This window comes from Gobius niger (genome assembly GCF_951799975.1).
Source record: "Gobius niger genome assembly, chromosome: 3".
Lineage (NCBI taxonomy): Eukaryota > Metazoa > Chordata > Actinopteri > Gobiiformes > Gobiidae > Gobius > Gobius niger.
The window spans coordinates 22,785,906-22,801,264 of NC_136854.1; the positions used below are offsets into that span (position 1 = coordinate 22,785,906).

At 41.7% G+C, this 15,359-nt stretch overlaps 1 protein-coding gene across 4 annotated transcripts in view; it reads right to left on the reverse strand.

Moving 5' to 3' along the window:
* Positions 1 to 15,359, reverse strand: part of adgrl3.1 (adhesion G protein-coupled receptor L3.1) — a 150,629-nt gene that overhangs the window by 43,037 nt on the left and 92,233 nt on the right. For all 4 annotated transcript variants that reach the window (XM_079553088.1, XM_079553087.1, XM_079553086.1 and 1 more), the window contains 4 exons: positions 7,496 to 7,891; positions 5,543 to 5,646; positions 4,276 to 4,461; positions 1,460 to 1,498 (listed from right to left, as the gene is read on the reverse strand). In XM_079553088.1, the coding sequence (XP_079409214.1) occupies positions 1,460 to 1,498; positions 4,276 to 4,461; positions 5,543 to 5,646; positions 7,496 to 7,891 (725 nt within the window). The remainder of the gene's footprint in view (positions 1 to 1,459; positions 1,499 to 4,275; positions 4,462 to 5,542; positions 5,647 to 7,495; positions 7,892 to 15,359) is intronic.

The window sequence follows — 15,359 nt, forward strand, 5'->3', positions numbered from 1 at the left end:
GGTTTAATAGCAGGGCCAAACTACGGCCCAAGGGCCAACTGCGTCCCGAGGCCCACTTTTAATTGGCCCACTGCTAATTCTCAAAATATTATTTATTTATTTATTTTTTTAACTTTAAGCATATTCAATTAAAAAGCAGAGTTAACATTGTATTGAATTTGCTAACTTTAATACAATAGAGGTGAAGTTATATATCTGAGTGCAGCCCAGTTGCTTGTATATTTTTCTGTATGTGGCCCTCAGTTAAAAAGTTTGGACACCCCTGTTTTAAAGCATCCAAGTGCCATTCTATTCTTCTTCTTCTACAATATTGAAATCCTTCTTTGGTACTAATGTATTGGATCTTGGTATTTTTTTCTTTAACAAACATTTGCTGCTGGTTAATAGCCATCTATTTGAAAAAGTCTGTATCTTGTGACAGAAAATGTATTGTACATGTGAGTTGGACATGCACAGGCAGCATGGCAGACACTACATATAAAAAAAGAAACAATAAACTGAATGACCACATTTTTTGAAACAAGATCGAGCCAGACCCAGATCCGAATATCCATCACACTCAGGCGTCTCTCTGAGAGGCTGCAGAGAGGACAGCCCAGGGAATGGAGATGGATAATGGGTCTCAAGCAAGGCCCGTTTACCATTCTGCACACAACAGCGCCAACACAGATGAGCTATTATGGATATTGATCATGGCTTATCAGTGGCATTGATTTGGAATGCAAAAAAAGCAAAACAATATTGGTTGAATCAAACCCTTTGAGGAGACGTGCGCACCTTTTCAGACTTAGCTATAACATAGCCGGTGTAAGAAATTGTGTGCAAACAGAGTAAAGTAAAGTTTGTAAAAAATAAAAAAGGTTTCCCAATACTCTAATAGTCACTTTCATGCAAAAGTGACATTGAAATAGGCAACACTTTACATCAGTTGGTGCGGCCTGTGATCCAGGTTACTTTCGTGGCCCCACGTAAAAAAAATCAATTGCCCACCCCTACATTTAACCCAACATTCAAAAGCAAAAAGCATTACTTACCTAAAAAAAACACACAAAAAACCCATGTCCTTATTTAAACAAGCAAAACAAAAGAAAGAAGCAATTTCATGAAAAAGTAAATGTTTGAAATGATACTATTAGCATGTTAACATTTGTGCAAATAATTTTGACGGTGCAATCAAAGGTTTCTTGGGGCAAAGAGAAGAGAAAAGTAGTTGCTGTTGCAGAATCAATCACAGAAGAAAAGTCGGCCTTATCCTCAAAGGGCTTGAAATTGCAAATCATGAAATAAATGCAGTCACACCTTTGTATTAGCCTTCTACAAATAGCACAGCTATGTGTGATCACAGCCACACACACAGCTTGGCAGCTCACATGCGGAGTAAAAAAAAAAAAAAAGAACAAAACAGACGTGGGACGATATGATGGAAAAAGTAATCAACGGCACCAAGAAGCGGAAGTACCTGTGTGAAAAACCTGCAGGATCGTTCTCTCTTCTGAAGCTGCAGATTCAGAAAATTTGGTCTGTTAGTGCAGTACCACATCTCATAGGCACACACACAGGAAAACTCTAGTTATTAACATTTCACAAAAACACAGAAATCTCTCGGGCTCAAGAGTATCCTGCGACGTTCCACAGATTGTTTTCAAAATGTCCTCGCTTACTGACTTTGCTGTCCTATCTTTCAGCATCTAGTGAATTGATGGTATTAATTACGATGCCACTAGTGCATAATTGGTCATTTTAGATTTCCTAATCAAAATTTGCATAATAAGCTGGCCTATTACTCAATTAGGTATACATAATTGGGTCATTACTGGAATGGGGGAACGTTTGCGTTTTCTAGAGAGAGCTTTTTCTACTAATTCAACCTTTAACAGTCCATTTGGTCAACAGCACAACACAGATGAATTGGTTGTACTGTTCATTCAGGGCTTCTAATAGAGAGGTGCAGACAGGGGGAGAAATGAGGCAGCTATTGTCCTTGGGTGCACATGCACCGTAAGTGCTGGCTGGAGTTGGTGGACACTGAATTCGGTGTGTTCAATATGTAGAATACTGTGGAGCACTGAAATGATTTGGATGACTAAAATTATGTAAAATTTGTTTTTTTTTGTATGCTCTTGTCTTTTGGTCACAAGTGATGGACAAGTACAGTATACGGCATAAATTTACTCCATTGAGTTTTGAAATTGACTAGAATTACTAAAACAAATACTTTCAAAATTGTGAGCCACAAGCAGCTCAGGTTTGCGTTTCTCTCTATTCAAATCCTATATGTTTATTTCTCATTTTGACAGTTGTTTTGTCCACATTACATTTTATCATTAACCAAAGTGTCTGCTGTGAAACAGACCATATTTAAAACAAGACATTAACTGCGTTTCCATCACTGGACTAAAATGCGCATTTCGAAGTTGCGCATAATTTACGAGTGATGGAAACACCAAATTTCGCATTTAAACTCTTAATTCGCATAAAAAGTTTATCCGCTCGCTTGAGGTGGTTTTTGAATTGTGCGCATAACTGTTGATGCGTATTTTGCGAGATGGAAACGCAGTTTGTCGAATAAATGTCATGAAGCGAATAAACAGACGCTGGTGCTAGCGTCGTTTCCATGGTAACATGGCTGCTTATGCTGGGTTTAACGCGCCTTAATGGGATTCTTAACAAAACGCATCAGTTCGTGACATGACACGATTCACCCTCTGTTCGTGGAGTTCGCAGCGGAGCGTGTCCTTTCGTGATGCGTCGTGGCGCTTCGTAATTCAGCGTGAGGGCATTCGTACAGCATTCGTTGAGCAGAATCACTGTTTTCACGCACAAAATTGATGGAAACACACGCTACGCCGAAAAGTACTTTTTCGTACCTGCAGCAGCAAAAGGAAAGTCACACACACTCGGCCAGTCTGCGCTCCAGGCCCGGGACAGCACCTGCCGCCGCCGCTCCTCAGGTGCTTTTCCTCCTCCTGCGGTCGTTCCTCCTGATGTTTGGGAGCCAGTTCCTGCCACCCCTATTGCCCCCCCCGCTGGAGAACCCCACTGTTATATATTTGTCACGATTTTCCCCGCGTTTGTGGGGAAAAAGGGACAGTACCCGCGGTCCCTGAATGCATCTCCCACGCTGCCTCCACTGACCAAAACAACAGCGCGTGGTTCCAGCAGCTAGTACACCACAGATAAGTTAAGGCTTATTTACAACCTTAGACACGTAAAACAAGCGGCGGTGGGCGCGGGGCAGGTGGAGACAGGCCTGTGTTTGTGGATTATAAAGTTTTTTCAACTGGAGCTGAGGACTGACCAGACGAGTGAGAATCATGGATAAAGAGGTTTAAGAGCAGCAAGTTCTCCGACGGATCCCCAGAAGATCGAGTGCACAGTGAGTGTAGTGTTTTTATGTTTATTCTGTGGAGTAAAGTCAGCCCAAGTCGTGGAGCTATTGAGCCCAACGAGTCAGGGGCGCACGGCGGAGCGAGACGTCCCTGCTCCGCCTCCAACCCGGTGTGCGCGGCAGCGATCTTGTCCACATTCGCCCAATTCTTGACAGATTTTTGACAGAACGCGACAATTCCCAATAACACGCAGCAGCACGCAGCAGTGCGGGACGCATATTCGTGACCGTGCGCAATAATTCGTGCCATTAGGCTAATCGTAACACGCAGTAACAGGTCGCAACAGTTCGTGGCGGCGCGTGAAACCTCTGCCCCCAAATCACTCACATTCGTGATCCTCGGCCACGAATGTGGATTCGTGGCATTCGTGACTTGTCGCCGTTATGTGTAAACCCAGCATAAGAAGGACAGGTTTGTGTGGACAGAGGATGAGATTGTGGCCCGGTCTCCATCTTTGGCTCTGGTTTGCCATAGTTACAACAGTGCCGTTATTCGCTAGAACAGCTTGATGGAAACACGTAAAATTCGCATCTGTTATACGCTTTGCTTTAGCGCATTTTGAAAAGATTCGCATTTTGTTTGATGGAAACGCAGTTATTTTCATTTGAACAAGGTACAGTTTTGGTTTTTGGGCTCCTGTGAAAAGAAACTTCAACTTGTAAAGAATTTCTGTGAGACCAAAAGCTCACAACTATTGTCATTTATCAATAAATATAATTTAAAACTGTCCCTCTGTGTTTTCAATTTTGTTTCAAGTTTGCTTTTGTCTCATTTGTCTTTTCTGTCTACCTGAAGCTTTAAGTAAAAAGAGAAAAAGAATCTCCCATTCCATCCCTCGAACGCAATGACCCTCTCTCGGGCACAGCCTCTGTTCGGACGGCGTTACCTTGGTGAGACTGCGGGCGGCGCTGTCCTTGCCTCCTGGGGTCAGATTCCTGAGCTGGACGTCCAGTAGTTCGACGAGCTGAGCCATGGCTCTGACTGTGGAGGGCACGTCTCCGGGCCGCAGTAAACCTTTAGTCTGCTCTGCCAGCTCTCGGGCCACTATGGCCGCTGTCTCACCTGAGCGCAGCTGCAACACGGGCAAGGTAAAATAAGGTCAGAGAGAGAAGTTGGAAGGAGAAGTGATTTATTTAGGTGCACAAGTTCTGACACATAGGCTACACTTTGACTTGGGGAGTAGAAGTGCAACAGAAGATCTTGGGTATTACTAAAATAAATCAACTATTTGAGCATAAGGTAATCACACACACAGATACACACACACTTTTAGCTTGACCACTATGACAGCCATCAAAAAGGTAAAAAATAAAAGTCCAATGGAATGAGGTACACGCTACTAGGGGTAGAGGGGAAGCTGGAAATAAAAACACAGCAAAGATGAAAGGACATGAGCAGAGACAGCCGACAGACACAAAAGTGCCGAAAGAAATGGAGAATTGAAAAGACGTCTGACGCGAGGGAAGACGACCGTAAAAAGTGAATTAGTGATACAGATAGTGAGGGGATGCATTGTGGGTATTCCTGCAGCTTATGTGCTTTCATAAAAACATGTAAGAACATTTCACAGAAACTGGCTCTGCACTGCCCAATTCTCTCATCGTACACTATCTTACACACAGCCTAAACTGGTAACATTGTGCTGCATTCAGAGTCCAAATTGAATCCAGTATTTTCAAAGGAAGGGCAACGCGACCAAAAACTCTAAAGTAAAATAACAATTGTGCTGTGCAAAAGCAATTTAACAAGAATAAAACAAAATACTCACTCACTAAAATAATAAATAATTAGCCATCCTTCGCCACACAAGGAGAGAGCTATAAAATGTGATAAGTCAGGGTTTAATGCCCCCCTTTCATATTATTTTTGCATTGTTGGAAACAAAACTTCTTCTCTGTATTTCGAATAACAATGTATTACTGGGAGTACATCTATCTATGATCCTATTATGATGATAGTTAACAGTGACCTTATTTCCTTCCTCCCCGTAGCTACATACAGTCTCTTCCATGTGAGTTTAGGCTAACAAGTGGAGATGGATCGGTGGCCTAAATCTTTCCCTGTGGTCAGTGTCCCTTCATGCGTGACAAAACAGCTCGGGGACTGTATCCATAGAACATGTAGCCTTAAACTCTGCTTCTTCTGCTACTTACTTTCTGCATGATGTGATTGACCCAGGGCGACGTGCAGTTGCTGAGGTCTGGGCCTTGGGGGTCCCAGTAACCCAAATGGGACATGCACATGTACGTGGCCACGCCTGCAAGACCAGCAAACGGCACACAGAGTCAGACAATTTGTGACATTGTACTGCAGTGAAAAATGCCCCGCGCTCATTTCAACAGCGAAAACGGAAGGTAATTTCCGTATAATAAGAGGAATACTGTGCTTTTTCAAAGAGCTCATTCTGTAGTTAGATCAATTTATTACAAATATCTACATTGATTTGATAGTTCAAAGCCAACTCAGTAAGGCTCACTCAGGTCAGACACTCGACCTTGTGGATCACCAATATTAAGAAGCATTGCAACAGCCACTCAGTGTCAAAAGTGATCAAACATGCATCAGATGAGTTCAATATTAGTGGCAAGGCAATTTTCTAATTCCCGTACTTTATTTACAAACATGTACAAATCCAGGGTTAATAAAATCTAGTACGTACACTTTAATTAATGTGTGACTAAAACGCAAGGTCAAATGTAGATTTAGCACCTACTGTATCTATATGTAGATGTGTGCTTTAAATTAGGGCTCAACGACATGGACAACATTTCATTCCTCGATATTCATGCCAGATATCTTGATACAATAAAACTACGAGTTTGTTGAAAACCAAACATTATTCAGAAAAATAAAAACATCATAATGCAAAAGAGTGCAGTTTTATTGATGAGAGCTCACTGCCAGTCATCAGCATTAACATTAAGTTACCAATAGGCCTAAAACCGCTGATATTCTGACCCTTTCACAATAAAGCTCTCCTATTTACAATAGTATGAGACAAATACTATTGTGGTCATACCGCCTTTGCAATGCCCAATCCCGTCAGACCTTGGAAGCTCACCAGGGAAGGGCCTGGTCGGTACTTGAATGGGAGACCGTTTGGTAACACCAGGAAGCCTAGCGAATGTAGTGAGTGAGTGAGTGGTGGTGGTCGGAGGGGCCAATGGCGCAGACTGGTTGCCTCGCTTCCGTCAGTCTACCCCAGGGCAGCTGTGGCTACAATAGTAGCTTACCACCACCGAGTATGGAGTGAACGAATAGTGCAATGTAAAGCGTCTTTGAGTGTCCAGAAAAGCGCTATATAAAACCAATGCATTATTATAATAATACATTCCTATCATGAGGAATATTTCTATCAGTATTCTCGCCCAACACTAATTCAAGGGCAATCGTAAAAATTATGTTTATTGTGACTGCCAGAGCTGTACATGTACATGTATGTTGTTGCTTTTTCGATATTAATATGTTCAATGTTCACCTCTAGATATAGATACAATAATGAAATATCGTTCAGCCCTACTATAAATATATGTATACTTGTTAGAGTTGTGTAATGCTTGCGATTTTTGTATTAAATTAAGGACACCAGAAGTACATCTTTAATATGCACGAGCCTCTAACGAGATTGCTAAAAGTGTACCCCTTTGCTTTGTGATTAGCTTTGAGATTTGACTTTGAGAACTAATGAATGAAAAAGATTATCAATAATGGATTTAATTTAGATAGTGCCTTTCTAGGCACGCAAACTCCATTAGATTAGTCCGTTATTGTTCCACTCCACAGTCCACAGGTGCAGATTCTGTAGATGCTGTCTTGGGGAAGACTGACTCACATGTGGCAATAACACCAACGAATGGGCTCTCAAAGACAGTAGGGACGAAGTTTAGAGTCTTGCTCAAGGATACTAAGGCAGAGTGAACTCAAGGACTACAGAATAAAAGATTTTCTATTCTTTATTCTTCTGATTCAGCTGATACTCAGTTATTTATTAGAAGCATATCCACAGAAGAAAGTGTTCTTCTTCCAGATCTACTTTAAATAACTTTATGAACATCCGGTAAAAATGTACAAGTCAACCTACAGCCTTGACATTGAAAGATTCTTACCCAGAGTCCCCACCGGACAGGGCTGCTTGGCGAGCTGTCCTTGCTGTGTGCGTGGCCAGGAGATGTCTGCGGTGATGCGGGGAGTGCAGAAGTCCTGGGGGGGCATCACAGGAGGCTGGGGGATTGCAGGGGCAGGGACCATTATCGGTGGTGAGCGTTCAGGGCCTTTCTGGTTTATGCCTGGGATTTGGTTGGAGTCAGAGGAGGACCCCCCTGCTGGGATAAGCATCGGTGGACGTATGGTGGTGGTGGTCCTGTAGCGTTGCCCTGGAGACGTGGTGAGGAGCGGCCGAGGCGTAGTGTAGTATGGTGGGGCCCGGGTGGTAGTGGTGCGACTGGTGGAAGAAGATCCTCCACCTCCCCCTCTGTTTGGGGGCATCACAGGGGGGCGAAAGTCTGTGAACAGAAGACACAGGCCTTAACTTCTCACAAAAAGGTGTTGTTCAACAAAGCTGTTGTTTTGGTTTACTGTGGATTTTTGATGAGCCAGGGATCAGAGGACTAAAGTTAAACATCGATTTTCAGGAAGTAGAAGAAACAACAAGTGTTCAAGTCACTCTCTGTGTCGAGGCTTAACCCAGACAATACTGTAACATTGACATCGATTTGATTCAGTATTGTAGAACACTAATAATGATAAACCCTTATTGCCTTGCACAGTGGTTTCCAAAGCTCTAGAAGCCTCAGATCAACAATACTGGATTTGCCTTTTTACGCAAGGTCATGGGACCATCCTATGGGACCTACAGTGTGCTGCTTAACGTGGCAGAAAAAAACAGTCTCCAGTGTCATGCATTACTCATAACATCATGACATCACCGCAGACAGGAAAAGCTCTTAAATGCATTATTCATTGTAAAATAAAAGTCTTGTATATTCAAACAGTTGCGTTGATAGGCTGTTATTTGCTGTAGTGCTTTATAAATGGGCGGAAGTTGAGAAAATGATTAAACAACAAATGTAAACTACTTCCTTGTATTATGTTTACAAATTAAAGCAATTTCAGCATCTGTGTGAGAAAAAAAAAAAAAAGTTCTTGGGAACACACTCGAGACTGCAATTGCCACAAACCAAAAGCATGTCGGGACGGTTTGTGGTAATGCGGCGTTAATATCGAGTCATTTAAAAGTTAATTCCGCCATGCCAACTTTTGCACCTGTTCATTTTCTCCGCAAAATGTGAATGCGTCACGTAATCAGTGGTGAGATTGGCACAATACGTGTACTTTGTTTTGCGCACGGATAATTGGTGTCAAATGGTGTCTGCGTTTCCTGGTGTGAACAGAATAAAATAAACAAATTATATGCAACCTCATAAAACCTCACCACTAAAAATAGATTTTTTTTTTATTTTTTTTTTCATGACCTATTTGCAAGAAAACGATCCGTAAATTCTGTAAAACTGTTTTAGTCCTATAGTGTCAGAAAATCCTTTAAGCCAAGACAGTTACAATCCAACACCAGTTATTGTAAAATGCCAGCTGGAGTGTGTTGCCTTGTGGTCCAGACGCTCAAGTAATAGATGCAGAGGGAAAATGCTCTGTAATTAAAGGGGAACACTGTACAATCCAACGGAAACGCTAATTAAGAGGATTAGTTATTATATGAGGCTCAATAAATGTTGGTATTTAAACTAAAGTGAACGTAATGATTCCATAAAACATAGCCTAAAAGTTTGATAAAAAATGTTTTTTTATATGTTTTTATTATATGTTTTTTTATATGTTGATTATTTATCATTGTTAATGCTGGCACTATTATTATAAGTAAGTTAACTGTGTAAACAACACACACATCCAGGGTTACTGCTTTGGTGTCTCACAGCATCGTGTGGGTAAACTTGAGCAGACACATTGCCTTCTCCTCCTAAGTTTAATTAAGGACTCTTCTTCTTTTCCTCCCAGTGTATTTCCTTTCTCTGTCTGTCTGTCCCGATGACTGACAGCCCGGTAACATCTCCGCTCCTCCTGTACACTCTGTTCTCCCCAACACACAACCGCAGCAGTGCCTAAACTGTGCCACTTCCCGAATCACCGTCGCTCTCTCCTCCGCCTCATGCATTCTCCACGGAACATTGCCATCAATCATGCGTGGCAGCGGTGGCCTGGGGACTAGCTGTCAATCTGCATGCGCCCCGTGTGTATGTGTGTGTACCGGAGTGGTTACGAAACTGGGATGTGTCTATCTCCTGGAAGCTCTATTAGAGGGTACTGCCACAACAATGGAAGAGTAATAGCACGCGTGTGGGAGACTGAGGTTGACGTCTGGTGTCATTTGAACTGCAGGGATGGCGACTCTGCAGGTGATGTAGGGCAAAAAGGGTAGATATGTGGCACGCGGGAAGAGCTGTGGCAATAAATGATCCTATAGCATTGGGAGCTGTCCTACTTCCGAAGCCATTCTCTTTAATTTCATTTAGCTTTATTCATCCACCCGGGAAGATTGAATTGATTGAAAGTCAATGGTTTACCTGCCATTCACAATTTAAAAAGTAAAACACAATGACAATCTGGCGGATGTTCTTGAGAATAGATAGTGGACTCAGATTCACAACATGTAAGTACCTTGACATTAAAAGCAGTACTAAGTACCTCATGCCCCTAGAGGCCATAAGTGCCACTGAGAGAGGGATATTGTACATTGTGCCATAACTCAATTACACAATAGAAATATTTTTTTTTCACTCAGGCTTGGCTGTAAATACTGTTTAAGTGGCGCTAGCCCATAGTTAGCTTTGTCCGTTAGCCTGTTAGCTTCTTTGTGATTCTGTTAGTGTGTATTGGCGACACTTACCCGTAGGCAGCGATGTTGCAATTGTGGTTTTCTGGCCAGAGACACCAGGGGGAGATGAAAGACCCCCCAATCATCCCATTAACACTTGTATTACCTCCAGAGAGACTACGCAAAGGATTTATTAAGGTAAACAAGTTGCTTAGTACTGCTGTAACGCAAGGGTGAAAGAGTGGCATACCGGTAGGGTCCCATCTGGGGCTGTGAGAGTAACACCTTTGATTTTTGAAAATTAAACACAGTTAATGTAAATTAATATAATTTACATATAAATATAAAATAAGTTTTTTAAGAACTTAACATTAACACTTTTCGTTAAGTGTTAATGTGTCTTTCATCTCCCCCTGGTGTCTCTGTCCAGTAAACCACCATTGCAACTTTCCCTGCACCAGGTCGGAGGCCCCAATACACACTAATGGAAGAAGAAGCTAACAGGCAAAGCTAACTGTGGGCTAGCGCCACTTAAACAGTATTTACAGCCAAGTTTGTAAAAAATGTCTGTTGTGTCATTGAGTTGTGGCACAATGTACAATAACCCTCTCTCCATTTAAGAAGTAATAGTGGGAACTGCGCCAGTGCCTATAACCAGTGTGCAAAATACTTGTCAATATTTGAGGGGTCCCCATCTCTGAATTGTCAGTATTTTCATACTGAATCTGAACAATGCGCCCAATCCCAGCCCGCAATGGGCCCTTCAAGTGCCGCTGGCCCAGTACAAATACACTGCCGGCAAGAGTGCAGAGTGCATTTGTGACTGCACCTTTGCTCTAGTCTACCACGTTTGCCTTCGCCCTCAAGATCGGGCCCCAGGGGTCTGATGGGTTAATCAGGGGGTTGGACCCCCCGCATCCCCCTGTATTTCGCACACTGCCTATAACACAATGAAAATGCTGCAGTAGTAGTAGCCTTGTTAGTAGTGATAGAATTAGCAGTGTAAGCGGCAGTATGAAGAGTCTATTTACATTAGCATTAATTAATCATTCAATATACAGTCCTGACATTTACACCTGATATGATTGCCTCTTCCTGCCAGGCTCGGCTCCTGTCTGCATTTCTATCAGATCCTTCCACATTCCACTTTGTGTGTCTGCTTTGAATAAGAAATCACGCTGTAAAGTGAAGTGTTCATCAAAGGGGAGATGCAGAGAGAAGATGGTCTGACATAACAGACTCATGCAACATTGATGCGGCAAAAGGCTGGACTCTCCCCATGGGAACCGACACATCTCGCTGCCTTCAGGTTTGGGCTAGACTTGGATAACCAGGCTGCAGCAACGTTGTGTGTCAACTAACCTAAACGCTGCACTCTTGAGACGCCGCCGTGTAAAGCCAATGGCATTAAGTCACAAAATAAATTCAGGGACTGCCTTGGATAGCTCAGATGAATATGCTGTATTCCTTTTCTAGTATTTCATTTCATATGGAGGGATTTAAATGTTTTATAGTGGCTTGAGTCAGAGTCTTTTAAACCAACAATAATGCCACTGTGTTTGAATGACGCAAATAAATATTTAACATAAAACAGGTCAAAATATGATGACTCCAAAACTCGACCATAGAACTCTCCACCTTGATTATAAACTATGTGTGTGTGTTTTTTTTTTTTTTTTTACAATCTCTGATTTTGAGTGAACTATTCTGCACCTGACCGTGACTGATTTCTGATAAGTCTGATGAGTGCAATCCAGTTTGTTTTTTGTCAATAATCAGTCCACAGTGCATGTGAAAAGCATTAACATTTGAAAACATAGTGAAATGTAAAATGCTAACCAAGAATCACAGGCTTTTGATGAGGTGTTAAAGCTGTTATCACAGTTTTTAAATATCATATATAGTAATTCCCTGTGTAAACACTAGACAGGGTATATTGTTCTTTGCAAAGGACATTATGCTATCTCATTAACAGCAGCTTTGCGATTAAAATCTTTTCTGTCATTTCAATTTGTGATCATCTTGAAGGTGTAAAGTACGATGGTAATGCATTGCACTGTACTTACCTAGGTACCAAAAGTATATAAATGTAAGCTAAGTGTGGCCTTGCAACAAGAGGACTGAGCAGCACCGATGATTTTTCTTTTTCTTGCTGCAGTGAACTGGCTCTCTGCCCCAAGGACCACGTCCAGCCTTATCATGAATTATTTTGCTCAAGGTTGTACAGTTAGGCTTGATAAAATGCAGCGCATATTTTATTATTTGGATACTTTCATAACACAAACTGCTAAAAATACAGAAAAATGCTAATCTTATGCATTAGTCAAAAGTTTAGGGTCTGCTAAGGATGAACACAAACTAAAGGCGAAAAATGTATGATCCAAAAAGTACTTGACCTACTCCTGCAAAAATCCCAAGCGACAGAGAATCAGAAACATTTTGATTCCCATTGTCAGTGGAAAGGCGTTCACAAATAAGGGAGTTTTCTTTTGTGGAATGGTTCAAACATGAAACACAGATTAACAATAATACCACAAGTAAAACCAAGAAAAACAGGTGTGGTATACTTAAGAATGCCATGGGTTCAACAGTGTTAAGTAATGATGAACATTACTGTATATTTAGGGAATCTCAAGTACAGCCCTCGCTTTGATCTGTTCTATACTTTCCATCTCCATGGTAACATACTCCATCTGTTGAAGCGCTTTAGATCATTTATTTACAATCTTAAATGTTAAATGTGCTGTTTATAAAACCATTCCTCCAGCTCCTATTGTACAATCCCCAGTGCTACATTGCATTTGTATTTGTTTGGTGTTGTTGACTCCTCAGTCCAGCAGCGTGCTTGGGGGTAGGTGAGGCAGTAGCATTGTGCCGCTGGACATGTCAGTCTACTGTCACTCAGGCTCATGAAGGCCGCACATGATCATCTGACATCCAGGCACATGCAGCATATCTACAAGCACTCTCGGCTCTGACTTGTTGACTCCAAAACCCATCCACAAAGGAAACAAAGCAAGAGCGACTTCAGAGAGAAAAAGAGGAAATCGAGTTGAGATTGGGTGCATCTCAAAATGTAAAAGGCATCGCAATGAGTACTTTCCTCCCCGAGTACTTTCCTCACCCCGTGCTTTCATATCCACATTATGTTGAACTCTTTTAAAATGACAACAACACAGTATTGAATTCATGCCTCAACTAATCCTTGTATTGCAGTGTGAGTAAGGAATGACCAGGTAGTCATACAGTATTTTGGTTAAAATGCTGAAGAAATTAAAGCAGGTTTCGAATCTTGAACGAAATCTGCTATAGGGCTATTAGTTACATACCGGTACATAGAGTTAGTATGTGCAATTAATTACTGAACTGGTTGACAATGAACCAGTTTTGTCCATAGAAACATTATTTCTTAAAGCCTTCCATGCATTTTCACTACAATAATAAGAATCTGGAAAACAGTATTTGGAACAATTGACAATGAATGTGAAAATGCATGTCTAGATTCATTTTAATCTAAAATCTTAAAGCAGAACTAAGTAACTTGTTTACCTCAACAAATCCTTTCGGTAGTCCCTCTGGGGGCAATACAAGTGTTTATGGGTTGATTGGGGGGTCTTTCATCTCCCCCTGGTGTCTCTGTCCAGAAAACCATGCTTGCAACTTTTGGAAGCGCAATACACACTAATAGAATCACAAAGAAGAAGCTAACAGGCTAACGGGCAAAGCTAACTGTGGGCAAGCGCAGCAGTATTTACAGCCAAGTTTGAGTGAAAAAATTATCCTCATTGTGTCATTGGATGTACAACATCCCTCTTTGTCTTTCAGTCAATTCTGTCAGCGTAGTATTTACTCTCACTGACAATTAATGAGTAAAAAAACGCAACATGCTACGACACCTGCAGTGGCACTTATGGCCTCTAGGGGCATGAGTTACTTACTTCTGCTTTAAAAGCCTTGATCATTTCAAATGTTAAACGCATAAACAATGTAATATAAATTAACCCATACATTTAACTGAATTAACCATCGATACCAATCTTTTTTTCTGGGCATATTCAATGCACTTATTCCCTCTCCCATGTTTTCCAAATATGCTATGCTAATCAGTAGGGATGTATGGATCCACAGGAGTAAAGAGCCAAAGATAATCTGACTTGAGGGTGCAGGGCTTTCGAGGCTGGATACAGGCACAGACATCCAATAGGGCTGCATCCTGCGATAAGACATTGGCCCTATGGCTCAACAACACACGCATTTGAGCACACACACCGAAAGCTCATGGCAAGTTACTCGAGCCCCGCTGATAAAACAGAGCGACGCACTTCAAAGCTTGATACTCTGAGATAGAAAAACAACCTCAACTAATAGAGCCTCCCTCAAAATGGCTGCCAGGCACAGCCACGTTCCAAAGTCTTCCGCGCACACTTCTCTGGCCGCTTGCATAATAACATAATAACATTGCATCTCTACAAAGGTTTGAAACACTTTCAGCAGGTTCTATAATGCCAACTGCACACAAATTAAAGGGAAGTTCCTCCGTTTGAAGCAAAAATCAACCGTGAAAATTATCCTTAAAGTGTGTTTACTTTAAACAGAAAAAAATATATATCAGAATACCACTTTTGAGATTTGATCGGTGCACTTTGTGGTTGCATGCCTTTGTAGCTTTACATTATCTCCATGAAGAAAAGGAGGCACAATGAAGAGGACAATGCCTTCAACGATCATTTTACTTTAATTCAGAAAAGCAGCATTATCATATTGCTAATCAGAGTGTGTGAGTAAAAAATGTACAAATGACTCTGCTGCTAATCCACTTTTGCATGTGCTACTCGTTTTGCACATGAGCAAACGCTTGGTAAAACAATGCAGTTACTAAAAATACTCATCAGCTGTAAGACAATATAATCAGATATACCACGTGCCAGCAGAGGGTGCAGAGGGTTTGCTCCGGTGTCCAGAGCAGCAGTGCAAAAACGAACAAACATGCTAATCAGCAACGAGGCTTGCCCACAGACACGATCTGAACAAGTTTGATGAAGCTCTCTGGTCTGTAATATTCAAAGAAACGTCTGTGTGACATCTATCAAAGTGTGGGCTGATAAGATGCGGAGGATGGAGATGGACTGAATATGCAGGATTGA